The 20,175-nt window shown below is 37.1% G+C and overlaps 1 protein-coding gene across 1 annotated transcript in view; it reads left to right on the top strand.

Annotated features, from left to right (window-relative positions):
• The window catches only part of LOC124571364 (molybdenum cofactor biosynthesis protein 1-like), a 65,293-nt gene extending 53,223 nt beyond the window's left edge, over positions 1 to 12,070 (top strand). The window contains exon 7 of the mRNA XM_047131112.1: positions 12,015 to 12,070. Within this exon, the coding sequence (XP_046987068.1) occupies positions 12,015 to 12,070 (56 nt within the window). The remainder of the gene's footprint in view (positions 1 to 12,014) is intronic.
• The last annotated feature ends 8,105 nt before the right edge of the window (positions 12,071 to 20,175 follow it).

The following is a 20,175-nucleotide window of genomic DNA, read 5'->3' on the forward strand; positions in this document are numbered from 1 at the left end:
AGTGTGACGCTGACTACTCTTATTGGCGTTTGAAGTGCCAACTATCAAGTAATTTTATTTCAACTGTAGTCAGTTCCTTTTCCGTTCCATCTGCCAATCGATTGAGGAAAAAGTGAATGTCTATATGCCTCTCTATGAGTCCTAATTTGTTGTCTCTTATCTTCGTGGTCCTTACGCATAATGTATGTTGGTGCAATCAGAATTGTTCTGCAGTCAGCACAGTGTTCCTCAAAATCCCTCCAGGGATTCCCATTTGAGTTCCAGAAACATCTCCATAATACTTGTATGTTGTTGTTTCGACCTACTGTTAACAAATCTAGTATCCTGCCTCTGAATTACCCCAATGTCTGCTTTAATTCGACCCCTTGTGGATCCCAGACACTAGCATCCTATATGTGATGTCCATCACAGCTGAGCCACACTAGTAAAATCCACCCAACAAACGAAAGATGATTATTCACCTTCCCTACCATGACCCTCACAAGTTTGTTCCATTTCATATCACATTGCAAAGTTATGTCCAGATATTGAAACAATATGACTTCTTCATTCATGACACTACTAATGCAGGATTCTGGCATTATGGATTTGTTTTTCCAACTCATTTGCAGTAACTTATACTTTTCTACATTTAGGGTTAGCTGTCATTTATTGCACCAACTGGGAACTTTGTCCAAGTCATCTTTTATCCTCCTAAATCACTCAACAATGACACCTTCCATACACCACATCATCATCAGCAAACAACCATAGATTACTGTCCACTTTGTCCATCAGATCAGTTATGCACATAGAAAATATGAGTAATAGCGCTCCTAGCACACATCCCTGGAATGATCCTAATGATACCCTAGTCACTGATGGACACTCACCGTCAGGATAATGTAGTGGGTTCTATTACTTCAGAAGTCTTTGAGCCACTCACATGTCTGGGAACCTATTCCATGTGCTTGTACCTTTGTTAAAAGTCTGCAGTGAGGCACTATGTCAAATGCTTCTCGGAAATCAAGAAATATGGAATCTGGGTTTGTGAATTTTGTGATGGCAAAGTTAGAGGAGCAATGCATCTGCATTAAATTTTGCGTGAAACTCAAGAAAACCTTTACACAGACACACCAAATGATGCTGGGAGCCTATAGCGATGAGTGCTTAAGCCATACTTGGTCTTATGTATTATTCACACGTTTTAAAATGGCTTTACAAAAGTCAAAAATAATCCTTGTTCAGGACGCTCTTAGATGTCCCCTGATGACGCTTGTGTCAGGAACGTCAAAGAAATTGTGTGTGGCAGTCGAAGATACACTGTCTGAGAGATTGTAGAAGTATGTAACATTTCAATTGGATCATGTTATGAAATGACACAGCATCTTGGAATGCATTGTGTTGCCGCCAAGTTCATTCCACGGCTCATGAGTCAAGACCAAAAAAACTTTTGGATCTCACAAATGAGAATGAGATGTTCCTTGCGAGAATAGTATGACCCCTGCAGACTTCTTTTTATTTCCAAAGTTGAAAAGGATGAAGTTCTGCAATGGTAGATGAGATAAAAGAAAATTCGCAGACGGCACTTTATGCGACCCAGCAAGAGGTGTGTCAAGACTGCTCCTGGAAGTGGAAATGATATTGGGAGCAGTGTATCAATTGTGGAGGAGAGTAATTCGAAGGAGACAATCCATAGTAATTAAAAGATAAGCATAGAAAATTTTGTGGACAAAGTTTTGGAATTTTTTGAACAGACGTCGTATGACAAAAGGGCATGCTGAGTTGCCCATGAGCGATGCTTTGTACTGATTTGTGGACATAAACTTACTGGTCTCTATGAAACTGATTAGATTCAAACCCAGAATATGTTCAAGAATTCTGCAGCAAACTGATGTTACGGGTATTGGTCTGTAATTTCGCGGGTCTGTTCTTTCGCCCTTCGTATATACAGGAGACGCCTCTGTATTTTTTTCCCCAGTTGCTAGGTCTTTCTGCTGGGTGAGAGATTCACAATAAATACAAGCTAAGTAAGGGTCCAGTGCCATATAGCACTCTTTGTAAAACCAAATTGAGATTCCATCTGCAACTGGCGACTTATTTGTTTTTAATTATTTCAGGCGTCGGGGATGCTTACGAGGGTGGTTTGAAAAGTTCTTGAAACAGAATAGAAAAAATGTACTTATGTCACTGAAACTTTTTTGTTTTTCAATGTACCCTGCTTGTAGATTAATTCACTTGGTCCAACAGTGTTCCAATACCTCGATCCCATCTCGACAATGATTTTCCTCCAGGCCTATAAAATAGTTGTCAACTCAGGCTATCAATTCTTCATTTAAGTGAATCTTCATCCACAAAGAAAAATTTTAAGTTTAGGGAAGAGGCACGTGTGGCAACAATTCATACCTTAATTTGTGTAATTTTACCATGGCGATGGTACATGCATGCGAGCGTGCATTTGCTTGATGCTAGACGACTTTCTTCCTTATTAAACCTGGCCTTTTTCGCATATCATTTGTTGCAATTTGTCCAGAAGGTTAGCATAGTATTCTCCAGTAATTGTTTGCCCAGTGGGGAGATAATGTACAAACAGAATCCCCTTCTCATCCCAGAACACTGATGCCATGCCCTTCCCCGCTGAAGGAATTTGGTGGCGCATCCCAGAACACTGACGCCATGTCCTTCCCCGCTGAAGGAGTTTGGCGGCGGAGATTCAGCATTATTTCTACTGCCTTGATTATTGCTTTGTCTCTGGGGTATAGTAGTAAACCAAAGTTTCCTCGTGGTCACAAACCAGGACAAAAGATCTTGTTTGTTTCTCCTAAAACAGGCCAAACATCGTTGTGATATGTCCATTCTCATGCGTTTTTGACACAGCGTCAAGAGTCGCGGCACCCATCTTGTGAATACCTTTCAGATGACATCTGGCAAGCGTGAGCAATTTCATGCACTCTAAATTGGTGATCCTCCTTGATCATTATGCGGACTTTTGCAATGATTTCTAGAGTAGTGACACGTTTTGGCTGACCTATTCATGGATGATCATCATCTAAGCTCTCCTGACCAAATTGAAATTCATTTATCCACTTAGCAACAGTTGAAGACAAAGGAGCAGAGTCCCCTGGTGTTTTCTGGAAATCGGCATGAATGTCCTTCACTTTCATACCTTTCTTTATGAAGTATTTAATCACTGCTTGAATCTCGACCCGACCCCCCGTCCCGTACCGTCGCGTCTTTGCAGATAACTGCACAGGAACAACAACAGAGCCGTGTCACTGCCACAGCTCTCTTCCAAGAGCACTGACATGGGACGGGTTTACAGGCAACAGTCCAACGAATATCATGTGAACAACTTGTGCTAGTGCTGGCCTCTTGTGGTGATTGTTGTTAGGTGTCTTTGTGCTATTGTCAAATGACGGTATGTTTATATGATTCTCTTGCATGAATGATTTCTTAAATGCAAAATTTAAAACATTTATCTCCTACTGCCACACCAGACTGGTCAAGTGACTTGATGGAATTCTTTGACTCACTTAGTGATTTTACATAGGACAATAAATTCCCCTGCTTCTCAGCCAGATCTTTTGCTGAGGTATGACAGTGGTAGTAACCTTTCCTTGTTGCCATTTGGCATTCTCTTTTGAACCAAGAGTGCAGTAGCTTTTCCTTCCTCAGTATTTTCCAAATTTCATTGTTAAACCGCAGTGGCTCTTTTGCATCCTTAATTCGTTTACTAGGTACAGACTTGTTGAGAGTGCAATTCACGATCTGTTTAAGCTTTGACCATAATCTCTCTACGTCCATCTTAATGGAACTAAGTGATGTCAGTTCTGTCTAAGTAAGATGCTAACATCTGCTTATCTGCTCTTTCTGGCATGAACATTTTCCTAGCCTTCTTGACTGATTTATTAATTTTTGTAACCTTAGTTGTTATGATGTTATCATGATTATTAATCCCCATCTCTATGCTGAAGTCATTGATGATATCTGGCCTGTTTGTAACTACAAGGTCTAAGATATTTCCATTGCATGTGGCATGGCAAACTAGGTGCTCAAGACAATTTTCGAAAACCACATTCAAAAGTGCTTCACAAGATTGACTGCACCCCCTGCAATGAAGCCATAGGCTACCATCTATACTCAGTAGACTAAATTCACCTCCAACTAGTATTGCATGATCTAGGTATTTACGTGCTACTGTCTGTAGACTTTCTGTGAATGGCTCCAAAACTGTCACAGCAGAACTGGGTGGCTGATTATCCATTAATTAACGTGATTTCACCTAGACTTGTTATACGCAACCAGATAACTTCACTGTCACAATCAGCTTTGACCTCAATAGAGACAATGGACACTCCCTCTCCTACAGTGTCTAACCTGCCTTTCTGATATATATTCCATTAATCACTAAATATGTCAGAGCTTTCTGCTCTCGGTTTCAGCCATCTCTCAGTCTCTGAGAATAATTTGAGTGCGATACTTTCCTGGATGGCAGTAAATTCGGAAACTGTGTTACAAGTACATTGACAACTGATAAAATTTTGACAATCTACACTGGAGTGAATTCAAAAGATAAACCTCAACCAACATTGAATGTATCTTGGTGATAAAGAGCCCAAATAAATAAATTGATGATTTTATTCCATTTCATCTGATTGAATGAAACACACACAGCATAACTACTCAGAAAACAACTATAGTGCTGATTACATTTACTATCATACATGTAGCACTCTGAGAACATTTCACCTTGTCATAGTAGTCCTGTGTTTTGGAACTAGGCAGTGCTTCATTTCACAAAGCGAAAGGAATAGCTTGTGTAAAAAACAAAAGAAGGGGAAATAGTGGTTGCTGGTGTTTTTAACATTATCATTCAATTTAGTTCCTATTGTGAACTTTGCAGCTAGGATATGTAAATGCTCTGAGACTGCTATTGATAATATCTTTATGAACAAATCTAGGGGAAAGACGTCATATCACAAAACCAATAGTAAATGGACTATCTGATCACGACGTGCAGCATCTTGTGTTAAATGTTGAAACTTGTCAGGATAAAAAAATATTAAATCTGAGTACAGGAGGATAATAAATAAGCCAGAAATTGAGGAATTCAGGAAATTGCTCAAAGACATGAACTGGAGAGATGTTTACCTGACTCAAATGGAAAATGCAAAGCATTTATTAATAAAGTTACCTCCTCTTTTGAAAATTGTTTTCCCCTAAAGGTAACTCAGATCACACAGAAGTCAAAAGATAAACCATGGATTATACAAGGAATAAAGATATCATGTGGGGCAAAAAGGAGACTGTATCTACTATCTAGGAACGTTTCTGATATTAGAATTGTAATGCATTACAAAGAATACTGCAAAATATTGAATCAAGTAATCCAGAAATCGAAGTAGCTTTATTAAGAGAAAATGATAATTGTATCGGGCAACAAAATAAGAACTGTTTCAGATATAGTGAAGACAGAGAGAAGTGGGGCCAAAAAGGAAGTGGAACAGATAGCTCTAAAAGTAAATGAGACTTTGGTAACAAGTGCATGTAGTGTTGTAAATCTCTTAAGCAAGACTTAATTTTTGTTACTGACGGCTCGGGGTTATCAGGTTCGGTGAATGGTGCAATGGAGTATCTGGGACCAGTCTTTGAAGAACATCGTGTAGAACCTATTCGAGGAACTTTGAATTCCAACCATTGCTTCTCAGTATACTTACTCCTTAATGAAATTTGTTGCAAGTTATATATCTATATTTCCAACAAGTAGCTCAATACATGTTATCAATACTAGGAATAAGAAAAATCTACATAAAGACCTAAAATCACTTATGTTGGTCCAAAAGGGGGTCCAATATTCAGGAACACACATTTTCAATAAATTACCAGCAACCATTAAAAACTTGGTTTCAGATAAAGCACAGTTTAAACAGAGTTTGAATGACTTTTTGATAGGCAATGCCTTCTACTCTATAGATGAATATCCTAACAGAGACTGTTAGGCCAGCTTAAGTAAAAATATGTTAGATATAAGTTTTGACAGCACTTGGTTGCAACAGTCAATATTAAGTATTTTGTGTATGATAAATTTATTAATAGTGCATAACAATGTTTCATTCTGACAGCGTATTAATTCTGTAAATATTAGCTTTTCCAGTTTATTGTATTGTATTCACCTATTTTGACAATCTCATGACAAATGATCAGGGTAGTATTCATTATATTAAAATGTTTTGTGTTATACATTCTGACATGTTCCACACCCTCGAGAATCATCTCATTTTTTCGGTGTATGTAATGAAAACTGAATCAAATCAAATCCAATCACCACCTCTCATCATGTAATAACTTCACTTCTTCTTCTTCCCTTGTCGTCTCCTGTTTTTCCAGTACTCGTCCATCTCCTCCTCATGTTTTTCCCCCTTTATTCTATTCGTGATGTTCTCAATCCCCTATTTCTTCTGCATTGAAAGCCTTTTATTTTTATTTACTTATTTTTTTTATTGAGGTGAGTCTCTACGGACTGCGTGGTAACAACCGACTTCACTCTAGTGTCCAGGTCTTGTTCTTGCTCCAGCTTTGACTTCCTGCCAGTATCTTCTGAGCCCCTGCAAGAAGTGCCTTTTTATGCTCTTCAGATAATGGTCCTCACTGTCTTTCGGATGTTGATGCCATGTTAAAACCTTGGTAGTTGGTCACCAATCTTCTAAATTTGTTCCTTTCAGGAATTTCTCTCTGAGATACCAATCTGCTTAAGATCTTTTTCACATTCTTTGAACCATCTCGGCCTCGTTTTCTTAGATGGGATGAAACTCCATATTCTTTTTGTTAGTCGATCACCGTCCATTTTCATGAGATACCATAAAATAACAATCATTTCTTCGTAATGGATGCTGTGATAGGTTCTGTCTTGCTGCACGAGTCCTCATTTGCTCTCATTCGCCATTGTCCATCGACCCATCTATTACCTTAGGATTTTCCTTAATATCCTACACTCACGCTTTTCCAGCCGCTCAGCTTACCTTGTCTATTCGTGGTCAAAGATTTGGATGCTTATAAGCCCTCAGGTTTTACAACTGTATTATAATGTTGGAACTTGGCCCATATACTCATAGACTTTTTGTTATAAGTATTCTTTGTCAGTTGGTATGCTTGGTCTAACTTCCTCATCCCGACAATTGCTTCTTCTTTTAATCCATTCTCCAGGTGGATGACTTCACCGAGATACCTGAAATTCTTAACTCATCCAATTTTTTCCCAGGTTGGTTATCATCCATTCAGGTCCATCACAGATGTTCGTCATATGTTTTGTCTTTTGAATAGAGATCTGGAGTCTAACTTTTTTCAGCAATTTCTGACAGCCTATTTATCTTGTTGACTGCTGACTCTATGTTGTTAGCAAAAATGACTAGGTCAGCCGCAAAATCTAAGCAGCCAATGCACACCCCTTTGTTCTTAGGACGAAGTCTGAACCACTCTTCATTTGTTTCTCCTTGGGCTAATAACTTTCTCCACTCTTGAATGACCTTTTCCAAGACACAATTGAAAAGGTTCAGGTACCTCACCCATAAATTTAATTTTTGACACTGTGTTAGTAAGAGTTTGTTTGATCAGCTTTCTTGATGTATTATTCACCCCAAACTTTTCCAAAATATTCATTACTGCCTGTCAGTCGATGGAGTCATATACTTTCTGAAAATCAACAAATATGACCACATAGTTATTTTTCCAATTTTTTTTGTACCTGATCATGTTCTTCAAGTTAAAGATCTGTTCTGCGCAAGAATCGCCCTTTCGGAAACCAGCTTGATAGTCCCCAATCAGTTGGTTACAATGATCTTCTATTCTATTCTGTATCACTTTGGAGAGAATCTTATATGGAACAGATACTAATGAGGTACCCTTATAGTTATTGACATTCTATTTATCACCTTTTTTGTGTATACGATGGATTAAAGCTGACTGCCATTCAGTTGGTATCATCCCAGCTCTCCAGATCTCCTCAAAAAGTTGGACTAGTATATCTAGAGTTTCATTATTTGCCAGCTTCAGTAGTTCCACCACTATTGAATCCTCTCCAGCTGCCTTATTATTCTTAAAGTTGTTGATGATCTCTTTGGTCTCCTCTTTACTAGATGGAGATGAGGGGTAGTTTGTGGATTGGGGCACATACAGGGAATCTTTCTTTCGGTTCATCACAATTAAGTAGGTTTTCAAAGTAACGAGACATTATCTTGCAGTTCTCTTTGTTGGTCAGGCCGAGTGTGGTGTGCGTACTGTAAGACCTTCAGTACACACACCATCAGATTATTTGACTTGTTGCTCTAACGAAGTAAGCGAGTGTCAGCAATATGTCTCGTGGTCTTATCATGGCATGTTTATCTTCTGCCATTAGGTCAGACGATAGAAATGCCACTTGCACACTTAGAGTAGCAGATTGATGGTGACCAACTTTAAATAGAACTTGATTAATTTTCACACACATTTATTAAAATAATAACAAATATAAAAATTATTTAACTTGGTTCTGGATGCTATTTACAATTGACAATCTGAAGTTCCTTTGGTATTGGTACGTTAATCTTATTCTTACATATATCTCGGATACTTGACAAAAGTGTCTATACATTTATCTTCATGGCTATGTACAGGAATATGGTAATCTTATTAGGCGCAGACTGGATCTTGACTATGGACTGGCACAGACAATTGTAGAACTCGTACAGACTGGTACAGACTAATGCAGACTGGTACAGACTAATGCAGACTGGTGCAGACAAATGCAGACTGACTGATCGAAGATCTTTACACCCGTTATAATACCTCGCACGTTCATGTATCACTGCGTGTGTGTGATGCGCGAGGAGAAAGTGTTCTATGTTAGCAGCAATCTCATTGGCTGCGTTACATATTAATACGCGGATCGGCGGAAGCAGAATTTGGTCCGTCTCTATGGCAGCGCCATCTCGTAGTGGGGAGATGGACGAGTGCTGCGCCTGCGCTGTTGTGCTTAGCGGGGCGCACTCTAGTGGGAAATTTGTGTACGCGCTGAATACGCGGAACTATGTACACAACACTGAGCTTTCCATTTTCGTCTCTAAAACAAAAACTAGGGGCTTGGTATCCTTTCAAATTCGATTTGAACGTCTGATAGAAGTCTCTGACATTGTTTATCTGGAAACGCTGATCGATCTGTTCTAACTGCTGTTTCTCATGCAGTAGAGTTCTGGCTGCATATTTTTGAACTTCATGGAATACATCAAAATCATCAGGTCTCCTGGTAGAGTTCCACTATTTCCATGCACTTGCTGTTTGGGCCACCACCTCACCACAAACCTCATTCCACCATGTATGATTCCTCTTTTTAGCTGTCAGGATTGTAGTATTAGCTGCTTGTTGGATCATGGAGGCAATGTCTGCCCATTTATGGGATTCAACTGTCAGTTACTGGTGGCATTGTTCCATTACGTTTTGATTGATTTTGAGCTTCGCAGTATCATATTTATGAAATTTATTTCGGGTTTTCACAGTCTTATTGAGAGGGATGAAATTAATTTTGATCTTGGAGAGGTGATGATCCTTTTACATTCAGTATGTTATCTGTAAAAAGGTTTCTTTCTATTATTTCTGATTGTTTGATGTTGTTTCTTTCTTATTTCTGTAATCCATGCTATCATTGATTCCTTCTTCCAGAACTACTCATTCAGTAGAGGTCTCTAAAAAAAGATTAATCTTCTTTTAGCCATTACTTCTGATATTTTCTCAAAATTTTTGTATATCTCCTCATTACTTCTCATTTTCCAGCCATCTGTAGCTTGTATTGCAACCATTATTTTCTAATAATGCTCCTTTGTGGAACCTCTGTTCTGTCCAGCTTATAGTTCATCATTAGGCATCCTCATCCATGTAAACATCCTGGTCATACCACTGTGGGATAGTGTTTAAATTTGTTTTTTTTAGTTGTACATTTCTTGTTGTAAATATCCTTTGTCAAACGATTTGCTCTCTCCAGTTTGCTGACTCTTGCATCTACTGTTAATTCTTCTAGTCCATTTTGTTGTACAGTTTGTCCAATATATTTAAATTTACTTACTAATGCTATTTTACATTTTTGTTTTTCTAAGAATGTTGATGCATTGTTTGAAATTGTCATCAATGTCGTTTTTTTGGCTGAAATTTTGGGACCAGCTCTCTTTGCTATTTCTTCCAAAAGATTTGTTTTAATAACTGTCTGTCAGATTTTTTGAAAGTATATCAGAATCATCTGCAGAAGCCAGGCAGTTTACCTTAATTCCATTTGTTTTTCGTCCTAAAACTATTGGTTCAATTTTGTGATTTTTTTCTCCAAATTCCAATAACTTTCTATTTTTTCTAGAATGTAGTGTTACAGTAAAGGTGATAAACTGTCCCCTTGTCTAACACCAGTTTTTATTTCAAATGGTTGAGATACTTCTCCCATAAATTTAGCTTCAGTCACCCTATTTGCTAGTGTTTTGAGGATTATGTTTGCTTTAACACAAAATTCTTTGATGATTTTACCCATAATTTCTCTGCCTACCAAATCAAATGTTTTCTTGAAACCAATATGTGATACTATTATTGGTTTGGTGATTAACAGTCTGTGGAGAATTATCAATTTTCTAATAAACATCTGTTCTGTGCAGGGTCTTCCCTTTCTAGAGCTCCTTGAGATTCTCCCAGTTATTTGTCTAAAGTTTCTACAACTCTGTCCAGAGAATTTTTGATAATATTTTGTATACCACTGGCAGAAGTCAGGCATCTCTGCAATTGTTGACATTTTGTGTGTCCCCTTTTTTTCATAGCTGTGGATTAATGCTTTCAATAATCTCTTCAGCTTTCCAAATGTTCTCAAACAGCAGTTGTAGATCATTTGTGTGTTCTGACTATTTCAATAATTTTGCTGTAGTGGAGTCTTCATTTGTTGCTTTGAAGTTTTGGAATGATTTGATGGCTTCATGAATTTATTGTTCTGTTAGTGGAAAATCGTCCTCCAGATGTTGTGGGACTGCTATTATATATTGCTACAATGTGCTGTTATTGTTATTGTTGTTGTTGTTGTTGTTGTTTGGTTGCCTGTTCTTCAGCACTATCTTTCTGTTTCGTTTATCTATTTGCCGCCATTTTAGCCCATTTACCGGTATTTTCAGCTTGTTCTTCACTTATTTGACCTTTTGGTGGCTCCTCTTGAAGAGATCTTATTTCTCAGCATTTAAAATTACATCATCTGCTGCTCTTTCGCATCTGAATTTCATCATGTCCAGTCTAGTTTTTTCATTCATTTAACCATCCATCTTCCATGACTCAAGATCCTAAATTATCATCCTTATTTCTTGAACAGTCTCATTTCTCTTTTTACATTTTCCAGATGAAGAAACTTTTGGTCCTCAAAGCTAAGATTAGTATCAGTTTTTTTATTTGTTTCTGCCTATGGCTGCTATATCTCTTTAGTTAGAATATTTTCTCTCTCTGTATTTGATTATAGTCTAAGTCTGAATATTTTTATAAGTACATTTATTGCTGTAGCAATGAGTAAAATAAATTGTATTGCACTGCCTGTAGCATGTAGCACCATTTTGACTGTTAGTCCTCTTGCTGTACAAAAAGTAGCTTTGATGATTACTTAATGCAAGTATTTTGTAAGAGCTGTGGAATGGTTAGTATCTGTTTATATTTTTCTGATTAATTCAAGCTCATCAATGCACATCCTGTGTTAAGGAAATATTTGCACTGAATTTATTGTGTGTTAAATATAAGCAGTGGATCCATTGGGGTAGTCTGTTTGGTAGAAATATGTCAAGGTGAACAAAACAGGAGATGGTGAAGGAAGAGAGGGAAAAGATCAACATTTGCTTCTCATCAGCAATATAACTGGGTTGAAACATTCAGTGAAAATTATCTGTGACAGGAAGTTGTCAGAAATACATTTTTTGAAGAAACTTTATGTTTGTATAAGCATTTATTAAATTTAAAAATTGGATTTCATGTGTTAATACAAAAGGTAATGTTTTGCATTGCAGGCATGCTGAACCTGTCAAAGATGAAGAATCGGCCAATGATTCTTATTGGAGGATAACAGTATGTATAACTTAAACTTGAGATTCTTGAAAATAAAGCTAGTCAGTATTTCTTAACAGTACTGATTTAAATACATCTAAAAGATCGCTGTTACCTAAATGAAAGTTGACGAGCAAAGTCTTAGTGGACATTTGTATAAATTTGTCATAGGTGTTATTTACAAGAAGAGTAAATAGTTTCAATAGGAATGTGGTGAGACATTTAACAAATGTGATGACCACACATTAATAGGACCTTGTAACATTACCATTATGATATTAGTAAGCTTTTATGTAAATAACAGAAACCCTGTCTCTATGTTGCCACGTATAACCCTCTTACTAAAATTTTGTTTAGTTTCCAAATAAAATACACTGTGGACGGATAGTCCTGTTTATAGGAAAAGATAATCAATAGAGTTATCCTTCTTACAGGATTTACCGTGTGTTGCGTCTAATGGATAAGTAAATTGGACTATTCACTTCTTTTCCTAAGATCTTACCCAGTGGCTAGATAGAAACACAGTATGAATAATAATATACTGAAGCTAGGACAACTCATTTCCAAGTTCATTTAGTGGTTTAAAACATGTACTTAATGGTCACCAACCTATCCTGGCAATGAAATAGTGAAGTATTGGAGAAGCAGAAATGTGAATTTTGCCTACTTTCTTGCTACTGTTTAGTTTGGCTCTTCGAATAAATTACCCCACTTAAACAATTTTGGGCTACATCTTTATACATTATGATTTAAAAAAAGAAAAAGCCCAGTAGATAACTTCAAGGAAGGTAAAAAAAATTAGCCGGGGATGGGGGGAACAACCTTTAGAAAAGCACTTTCCATAATCAAGAAACTTAAATACTTAGACACTAAAGCACACACTTTTTAACTGAACATTTCACTTAAAGAAAACCTCTTTCTTGGTGGAATTTACTTTCAAAAGCTATTATTCTTTGAACTAATTCTGTATAGCCATCTAACAGGTTCTAGTAACTTGGCTTCACTCTGATTGAATTTTATGTAAGCAAACTATAACACTTTGCAATAGTTAAGAAAACATTTTTATTATTTACACTAAAGCAATTTAAATGGTGCCTCTTTATATTAACTTGGCACTTCACTCTGATTGAATTTTATGTAAGCAAACTATAACACTTTGCAATAGTTAAGAAAACATTTTTATTATTTACACTAAAGCAATTTAAATGGTTCCTCTTTATATTAACTTGGCACTTCATAAGTCTGTAAAACAGGACACTCGGATCAATCAAACACCAGGAAGGAACCCTATACGGATGTATGATTAGGATGAAATGACAGGGTGAGCCAGTTTCCGTAAATTTCAAGAATGATTATTAAATCACAGTTTAAATTAATGGTTCATGCTGTACAAAGGTAAAAATAGAAAAAAATCTTATCTGGTGGCTATATGCTTGGGTTTGGCGAACAGTTATGACGGCTACACTACCCACACTATGGCCTGCAAGTTTCTTGCTGTATGGGCTCAATTTCTCTTCTTGGCTTCATTCAGTTTTACATACAGTAGCTCAACAACTCGCAGCTATGCTGTAAGCTGTTTGCAGTCTTCAACCAAGGCATTTTTATGGAAATTTGCAGGCAAAGCTTCGGCTCCACAAAGGAGTTACCTCAATCACTGCCGCCTACAGACTGTGTGACTTACTTCCCACACTTGCTCAAGGTAGCACGCCAATTCGCCTTTCGCACCTTTTCCACTCCCCACAGCTATTTTCGTTTCAAACAAAAGCACACTGGCTTTTACATAACACCTATTTCTTACATTGTTCCTAAGCATGACCATTTCTTAAATTGTCAAATTTACATCAACATGAACAATTTATACACACAAATATTTTTAAATACAAAATGTTATCAAAACATTATTTAGACCCTTGGTATCCTTTGTAGAGGACTTGGGCAGGTTTGTCCCATCCTAGTACACATTATTTTGTTACCTCCCTTCAGATATTCCATTTAGCTACATCTACAATAATTCCCAATGTTCTGCCTTTTGAGGTGTCCAGTGCGGGTTGTTTTTATTTTTTATTTGATATGCGTATTCCATAGATCCGTACATGCGAGTGATTCGCCTGAATGTAGAACATGTCAATACAATTGTACAAATACAATTAATGCTACAGAATAGTAATATAATTCAATGATATAGATATTACAAGCTGTCATTAAACTAGTATAGCAATTCTCAACATAACATTATAACTATAACATTAACACTATAACATTAACATAATATTGTATCATCCATCTAATAACTAAATACATCTATTATTAAGGGAGGGCATTACTTCTGGAAAAGAATTCATCTAACGAGTACAGTGGATGGTCGAGCAGGTATTTTTTTAACATACCTTTGAACAGCGTTTCATTTTCTATTGTACATTTAATATAATTAGGCAATGCATTAAAAGTCTTTATAGCCGCATACTTTACTCCCTTCTGTACAAGTGTTAAATTTTTTAGTTCAACATGTAGATCATCTTTACCTCTAGTATTGTAGTTATAGTATGAACAATTTGTTTCATACTGAGCATAGTCTTTATTAACTACATTCATCAGAGAGTATATGTACTGACATGTTGTGGTCAGAATACCTAACTGTATAAAAAGTTTTCTACATGAGGTTCGTGGAGGAACCCCACACATGATTCTGACTGCTCTCTTCTGAGCATTTAAGATTTTTTTTGAGGCTGGTGAATTACCCCAGAATATTATTCCGTAACTCATTAATGAGTGAAAGTACCCAAAGTAAGACGATTTTAAAATGTTGATGTCCCCAAAATGAGTAATTATTCTTAGAGCAAAAGTTGCTGATGAAAGCCTTTTTAGAGTAAGGGACACATGCTGTTCCCAGTTGAGCCTACTGTCAATGTGAACCCCCAGGAATTTAGTGGATTGCACCTGTTCTAGTTCCTGGTTGTCATGAGCAATTACTATACTTTCTAGAGTTTTATTTTTGTGTGGAACTGTATAAAAATAGTTTTTTTAATATTAACTGAAAGAGAATTAATTGAAAACCAAGCTGTAACTTCTCTGAGTATATCATTAACATCAGTCTCCATATCAGCAGTAGACTGACCATCAACGACAATGCTTGTATCATCAGCAAACATTGTGAATTCACAATTTTTACTAATGGACAGGGGTAAATCATTAACATATATTAAAAACAGCAAGGGTCCAAGGACAGATCCCTGGGGAACTCCATGCTGAATTTTGCCCCATTCAGAATCCACTAGATTAGGAGATCCTTTGTTGCAGCCATGTAGAACCACCTTTTGTTTCCTGTCTTGAAGATATGATTTTAGCCAGTTACCTATAGGCCCTTTGATTCCGTAATGATAGACCTTCTCCAAGAGTATCTTGTGGTTTACACAATCAAAGGCCTTGGAAATATCACAGAAGACACTAACTGGTGACTTCTTACTATTAATAGACTCCAAGACATCATTTGTGAGTGAATATATGGCACACTCTGTGGAAACCCCTTTTTGAAAACCAAACTGTCTGTGGTTAATAATATTAAGTTTATCAAGATGTGCCACAATCCTGTTATACACTGCCTTTTCAAGAACCTTTGAGAATGTTGTTAAGAGAGAGACAGGACGATAATTTTTTACATCTGTAGCATCGCCAGACTTGAAAAGAGGTCTCACAGTGGCATATTTCATTCTCTCTGGAACAACTCCCTCATAAAGAGACATGTTGCAAATGTGAGCAAGTACTACACTTACATCATTACTGCAGGCTTTCAACAGTTTATTAGAGATGTTATCTATACCTGATGATCCTTTACTTTTCAATGAGTGAATTATTTTTTTTATTTCATTAACAGTTATGGGTGTTACATTTATATCATTAAAACATTGTGGGAGGTTAAGTTTCAGAATATCTAAAGCTTCTCTTAGGTCACCACTGAACCTATTTGAGAGGTGACACTTAGAAAGTGGTTGTTAAATGTGTCTGCTATCTGTTTACTATCAGTTATTTCCAAATCGTTAATTTTTAGGACAGCAGATTTTTCGTTGTCAGATGGTGAAGTACCTGTTTCCCTCTTTATTACATTCCAAATTGTTCTGATTTTATTGTTTGAACAGTTAATTTTAGATTGCATGCACATACTTTTAGATTTTTTAATGACTTTAGTTAAGATTTTGCAGTATGTCCTATAATATTTCATCTGCAGGGGATTATTGGATTGTCTAGATATTATATACAGTTCCCTTTTTCTCTGGCATGATATTTTTATGCCCTTGGTGAGCCATGGTTTTTTGCTTGATTGCCTGTTCTGTAGTCTACAGACCTTTTTTGGAAAGACATTTTCAAATATATCTGATAATTCATCAGTAAATAAATTATATTTTGTATTAACATCATTTGCAAGATAAACATACCTCCAGTCAGTCTCCCGAATGCATAATTTGAATTTTTGGATATTTTCCTCATTCATGTTTCTAATGGTTTTCCACTGTGCACTAGCTTTGTTCTGATTTGTATTAAAGTTGTCAATTGTGAGTATTTGCCCATCATGATCAGAGAGTCCATTTATGACTTTTTCAACTTTGATGTGATTAGTTTTACTCATATCTACAAAGATATTGTCTATTAGAGTGCTGGAAGTGGCAGTAGTTCTTGTGGGAAAACTGACAGTGGAGACAAGGTTGTAGGTATGCATTAAGTTTGCAAACTCTGTCTTAGAAGATGAGCTTCCTAGGAAATCTATATTAAAATCTCCAGTCACTATAATGTCCCTATTTTTTCTTGTGAGATACAATAGCACAGAATCTAATTGTTTCATGAATACTTTAAAATTACCAGATGGAGCCCTGTATACTGCTACGATTACCAGTTTCTTGTTACCTTCTACTATTTCTGTGACACATGCCTCAAAGTCTTTCTCTACACAATATTTCTCTACATCTATTGTATCAAAGGACAGGCTGTTTTTCACATAAATAACTGCCCCACCTTTGCACATATGCTTTCTACAAAATGAGGTAGCTAAACCATAATTTGGTATATTGAGCATTTCAATGCCAAAAGTGATATGGTGTTCTGTCAGACAGAGAATATGAGCACAATTTGCGCCTGTTGGTTCATCAATATTTACAATAAATTGGTCTAACTTACAGAGCAGGCTTTGAATATTTTGGTGAAAAATTTTGAGCTCATTTTTAATTACATGATTAGTTGTGGTGTTACCATTGCTAGGACTGAGTTTTATTACTTTTGATATACCAGTATTACAGGAACAGTTTTCTGCAGGGAAGAGGGAGCTGTTGTGCTGGTAACACCCACATTTGTTGTTATTAACTACATTACTTACATTCTGATTGGAACCTTCCCCCTTCTGCCCCAGTACCATAAAAAATCCCCATTTGCAGCTGAGGACTTTCTTGATCTCAGGCACATCCTATGTGGAGCAGCTGCAGTCACTACTGTGCTCCTTTTTGCCATAGAGGGTGGATCTCCTGTTGGTGAGGTTTCTACACTGTCGGCTTGTACACTTGATCCTGTGGGGGTTGGTGTTGCTGTTTCTGCTATTGATGACTGTTCTTCCTCCTTAAATGCTGCTGCTTCACAAGTTGGCGGTGGACTAACGTTTCCCACTTGAGTTGTAACTGCTGGTGCTGTCTTGCTTTTGTATAAAAGACCTGTTTGTGTTGATTCACATACAGGTGCTGCTGCATATGAAGTCTTCCCTTCAGCTGTTCCATTAGGTTTGAAGGAGTATTTTGACGACACTGTATGTATTTCTTCCAATGGTACAGTTTCAATGGGCACAGGTGCTTTTAGAATGATTGGAGGAGTGGTGTTTTCAAATAGTTTGAATGTTTCTGCTAATAATGCTTTAGCGAGTACACGTTTTCCTAGCCAGTTCCTGTGCATTCCATGCCGAGTAAAATGGTTTCTCTCTTCGGAATTACTGTCCAAAAACTTCACGTCCTTGAATGCTTTGCATACCTTTTGAAACATTCTGTTTGTGAATTTGATTTCATTATTTACACATGAACTGTTTATTAGGTCATGTCTATATGGGATGCTAACGATGATTGTTTTTCTTGGCGAGATTCTTTCCAGTGCATTTCGCAATGCTGTGATTGCATTTTTCGACTCATTTTTATAAACATCGTTAGCTCCAGCAATAATTACACAAACATCGTTTGGTTGAGGGCTTAAATCTTTAATTATTTGCTGGAAAGGAGCCCCGGGTTTTGCTGTGGCAGTAACGGAAAATTTAGATTGCATATTCGTAAGAATAGTGGCTAAATCTCGTCCATGGCTGTCTGCAAAGATATAAACTTTTGGTTTTGTCTCGTCTTCTCTCAATAATTTCATTTGTCGGTGTTTCTCTTGTGCAATGGGCGCAAACGAGTTTTTCGTAACTATAGCAGATATTGGAGCACTTTGAATTTCAGTAACGGTTTCTTTGAGAGTGTTGTAGTTTTCACTTTGTACATTTTTCACAAAAGGATTAAAATCGACATTCAAAGAATTAATTAACGATTCGATGTCATTCATATATTTTTTAGCTATTGCGAGTTCTTCTTTCAGCACATCAGAGATGAGTTCTTCAGTACCAGCATTATACATCTTGACTGCACTTTTTCGACCACTGCACTTAACAAAGCCACATACACAATTCGGATTTATCACTTTTCTGTTGTTCATACACGATAGATGGATCCATATATGTGGAAAAGAGCACAAACAAATACCGCTATGAATACTGTTTTGGCAGACTATGCACTTTAAACTAAATGTAATACGATTTTCTACGGCACGATTTACTACTGCTTGCATACTCAACGCCACTTCCTGGGTGTATTGTATCGAGTTAGCTTTTTCAAATTTCCATGTGGGTTTATCAATGTATTTTGTAACTGATATTTCAGCACCAATGATAACTTTTGTGAGCCAATGTACACTCCTTGAAAAATGTTTCAGTACTACTATTGAGTGATTCAGTGGTAATTTGTTCTCATCAGTGGAAAAGATGGATGGGTAAGGTTTTGTATCAGTTTCCATCTGCCTGCCCAAAACGTTTTAAATTCCTTGGCATCAAACTTAGATAATTTCTTGTGTGTTGATCCATTCGAACAATGGTTCTCTATTTTTGTCTCTATTTATGTATCTCCGGGTTGTGTTTTGGAATTAAAATCTTAAACATATACGTGCTGTCTAGTTGCTGTGTGTAAGACTAGTGTCAGACACTTTCCGTTAGGTGATTTGTGGACTGATGTAATAACCAGGCCTTTGAGTTTTATTCTAATTACTTCTACATCACTAATTTTCTGACAGCTTAAGCCAGCATAATCCAAGAGCTGTTTCTTTTTTCATTTATTGTGGTAGCACCTAACAATTGAGAGGAGTATTGATATTGCTTTATATTGCGTAATCTTGTATGTAGCTTCTGAATTATCACCTAAATGCATTTCCTATAGAGCTATAATACTGACGGCATGCTCATCATCTAATTTGCTTTGGTAACTGCATTTGTCACTTGTTAATCCTACATTAATTTGCATAATATGGACACCTTGCCTGATAATTTTTGACTGTAAGCTCTGAGAAGTGCTGGACCATCTTTTGTGTAGAGTTTTTGCTGTATGCTCCTGCAGTCACACTGCCTTGGTGGACCATCTCGGGGGTTGTCTACATGCCACACAACAGTCTTTTTGGTGTCCCGTGTGAATGATTCACTGGTAAATATCCTGTCCCATACACTTTTGTTTGTAGACAATACTTCTGTGTTAGCTGAAAATAGAGCCAGGAAGCAGTAGTCTCAGTACCTCAGAGAATTAGTTTCAGGTAAAGTATATGGATCTAACATATCTAAAATGCACATGGTTTAGTTTGGAAACCACACAAACACCCAAATGTACACACCCGCAGTAGCTGCACGGGGTGGGGTGGGGGGGTTGGGGGGTGGGGGTGGGGGGGAGGGGGGGGCAGAGTGATTGGAGAAGACAGTACATTGTCTGAATGGGAAAAGATTGGTGGGTACAGAAGAGAGAAGGGAAAAGGTGAAGTGATACAGTGGGAAACAAATTAGCAGAGGTTTAGGTCAGGTGGATGGCACTAGAT

The sequence above is a fragment of the Schistocerca americana genome, unplaced genomic scaffold, assembly GCF_021461395.2.
Source record: "Schistocerca americana isolate TAMUIC-IGC-003095 unplaced genomic scaffold, iqSchAmer2.1 HiC_scaffold_17, whole genome shotgun sequence".
Taxonomy (NCBI): domain Eukaryota; kingdom Metazoa; phylum Arthropoda; class Insecta; order Orthoptera; family Acrididae; genus Schistocerca; species Schistocerca americana.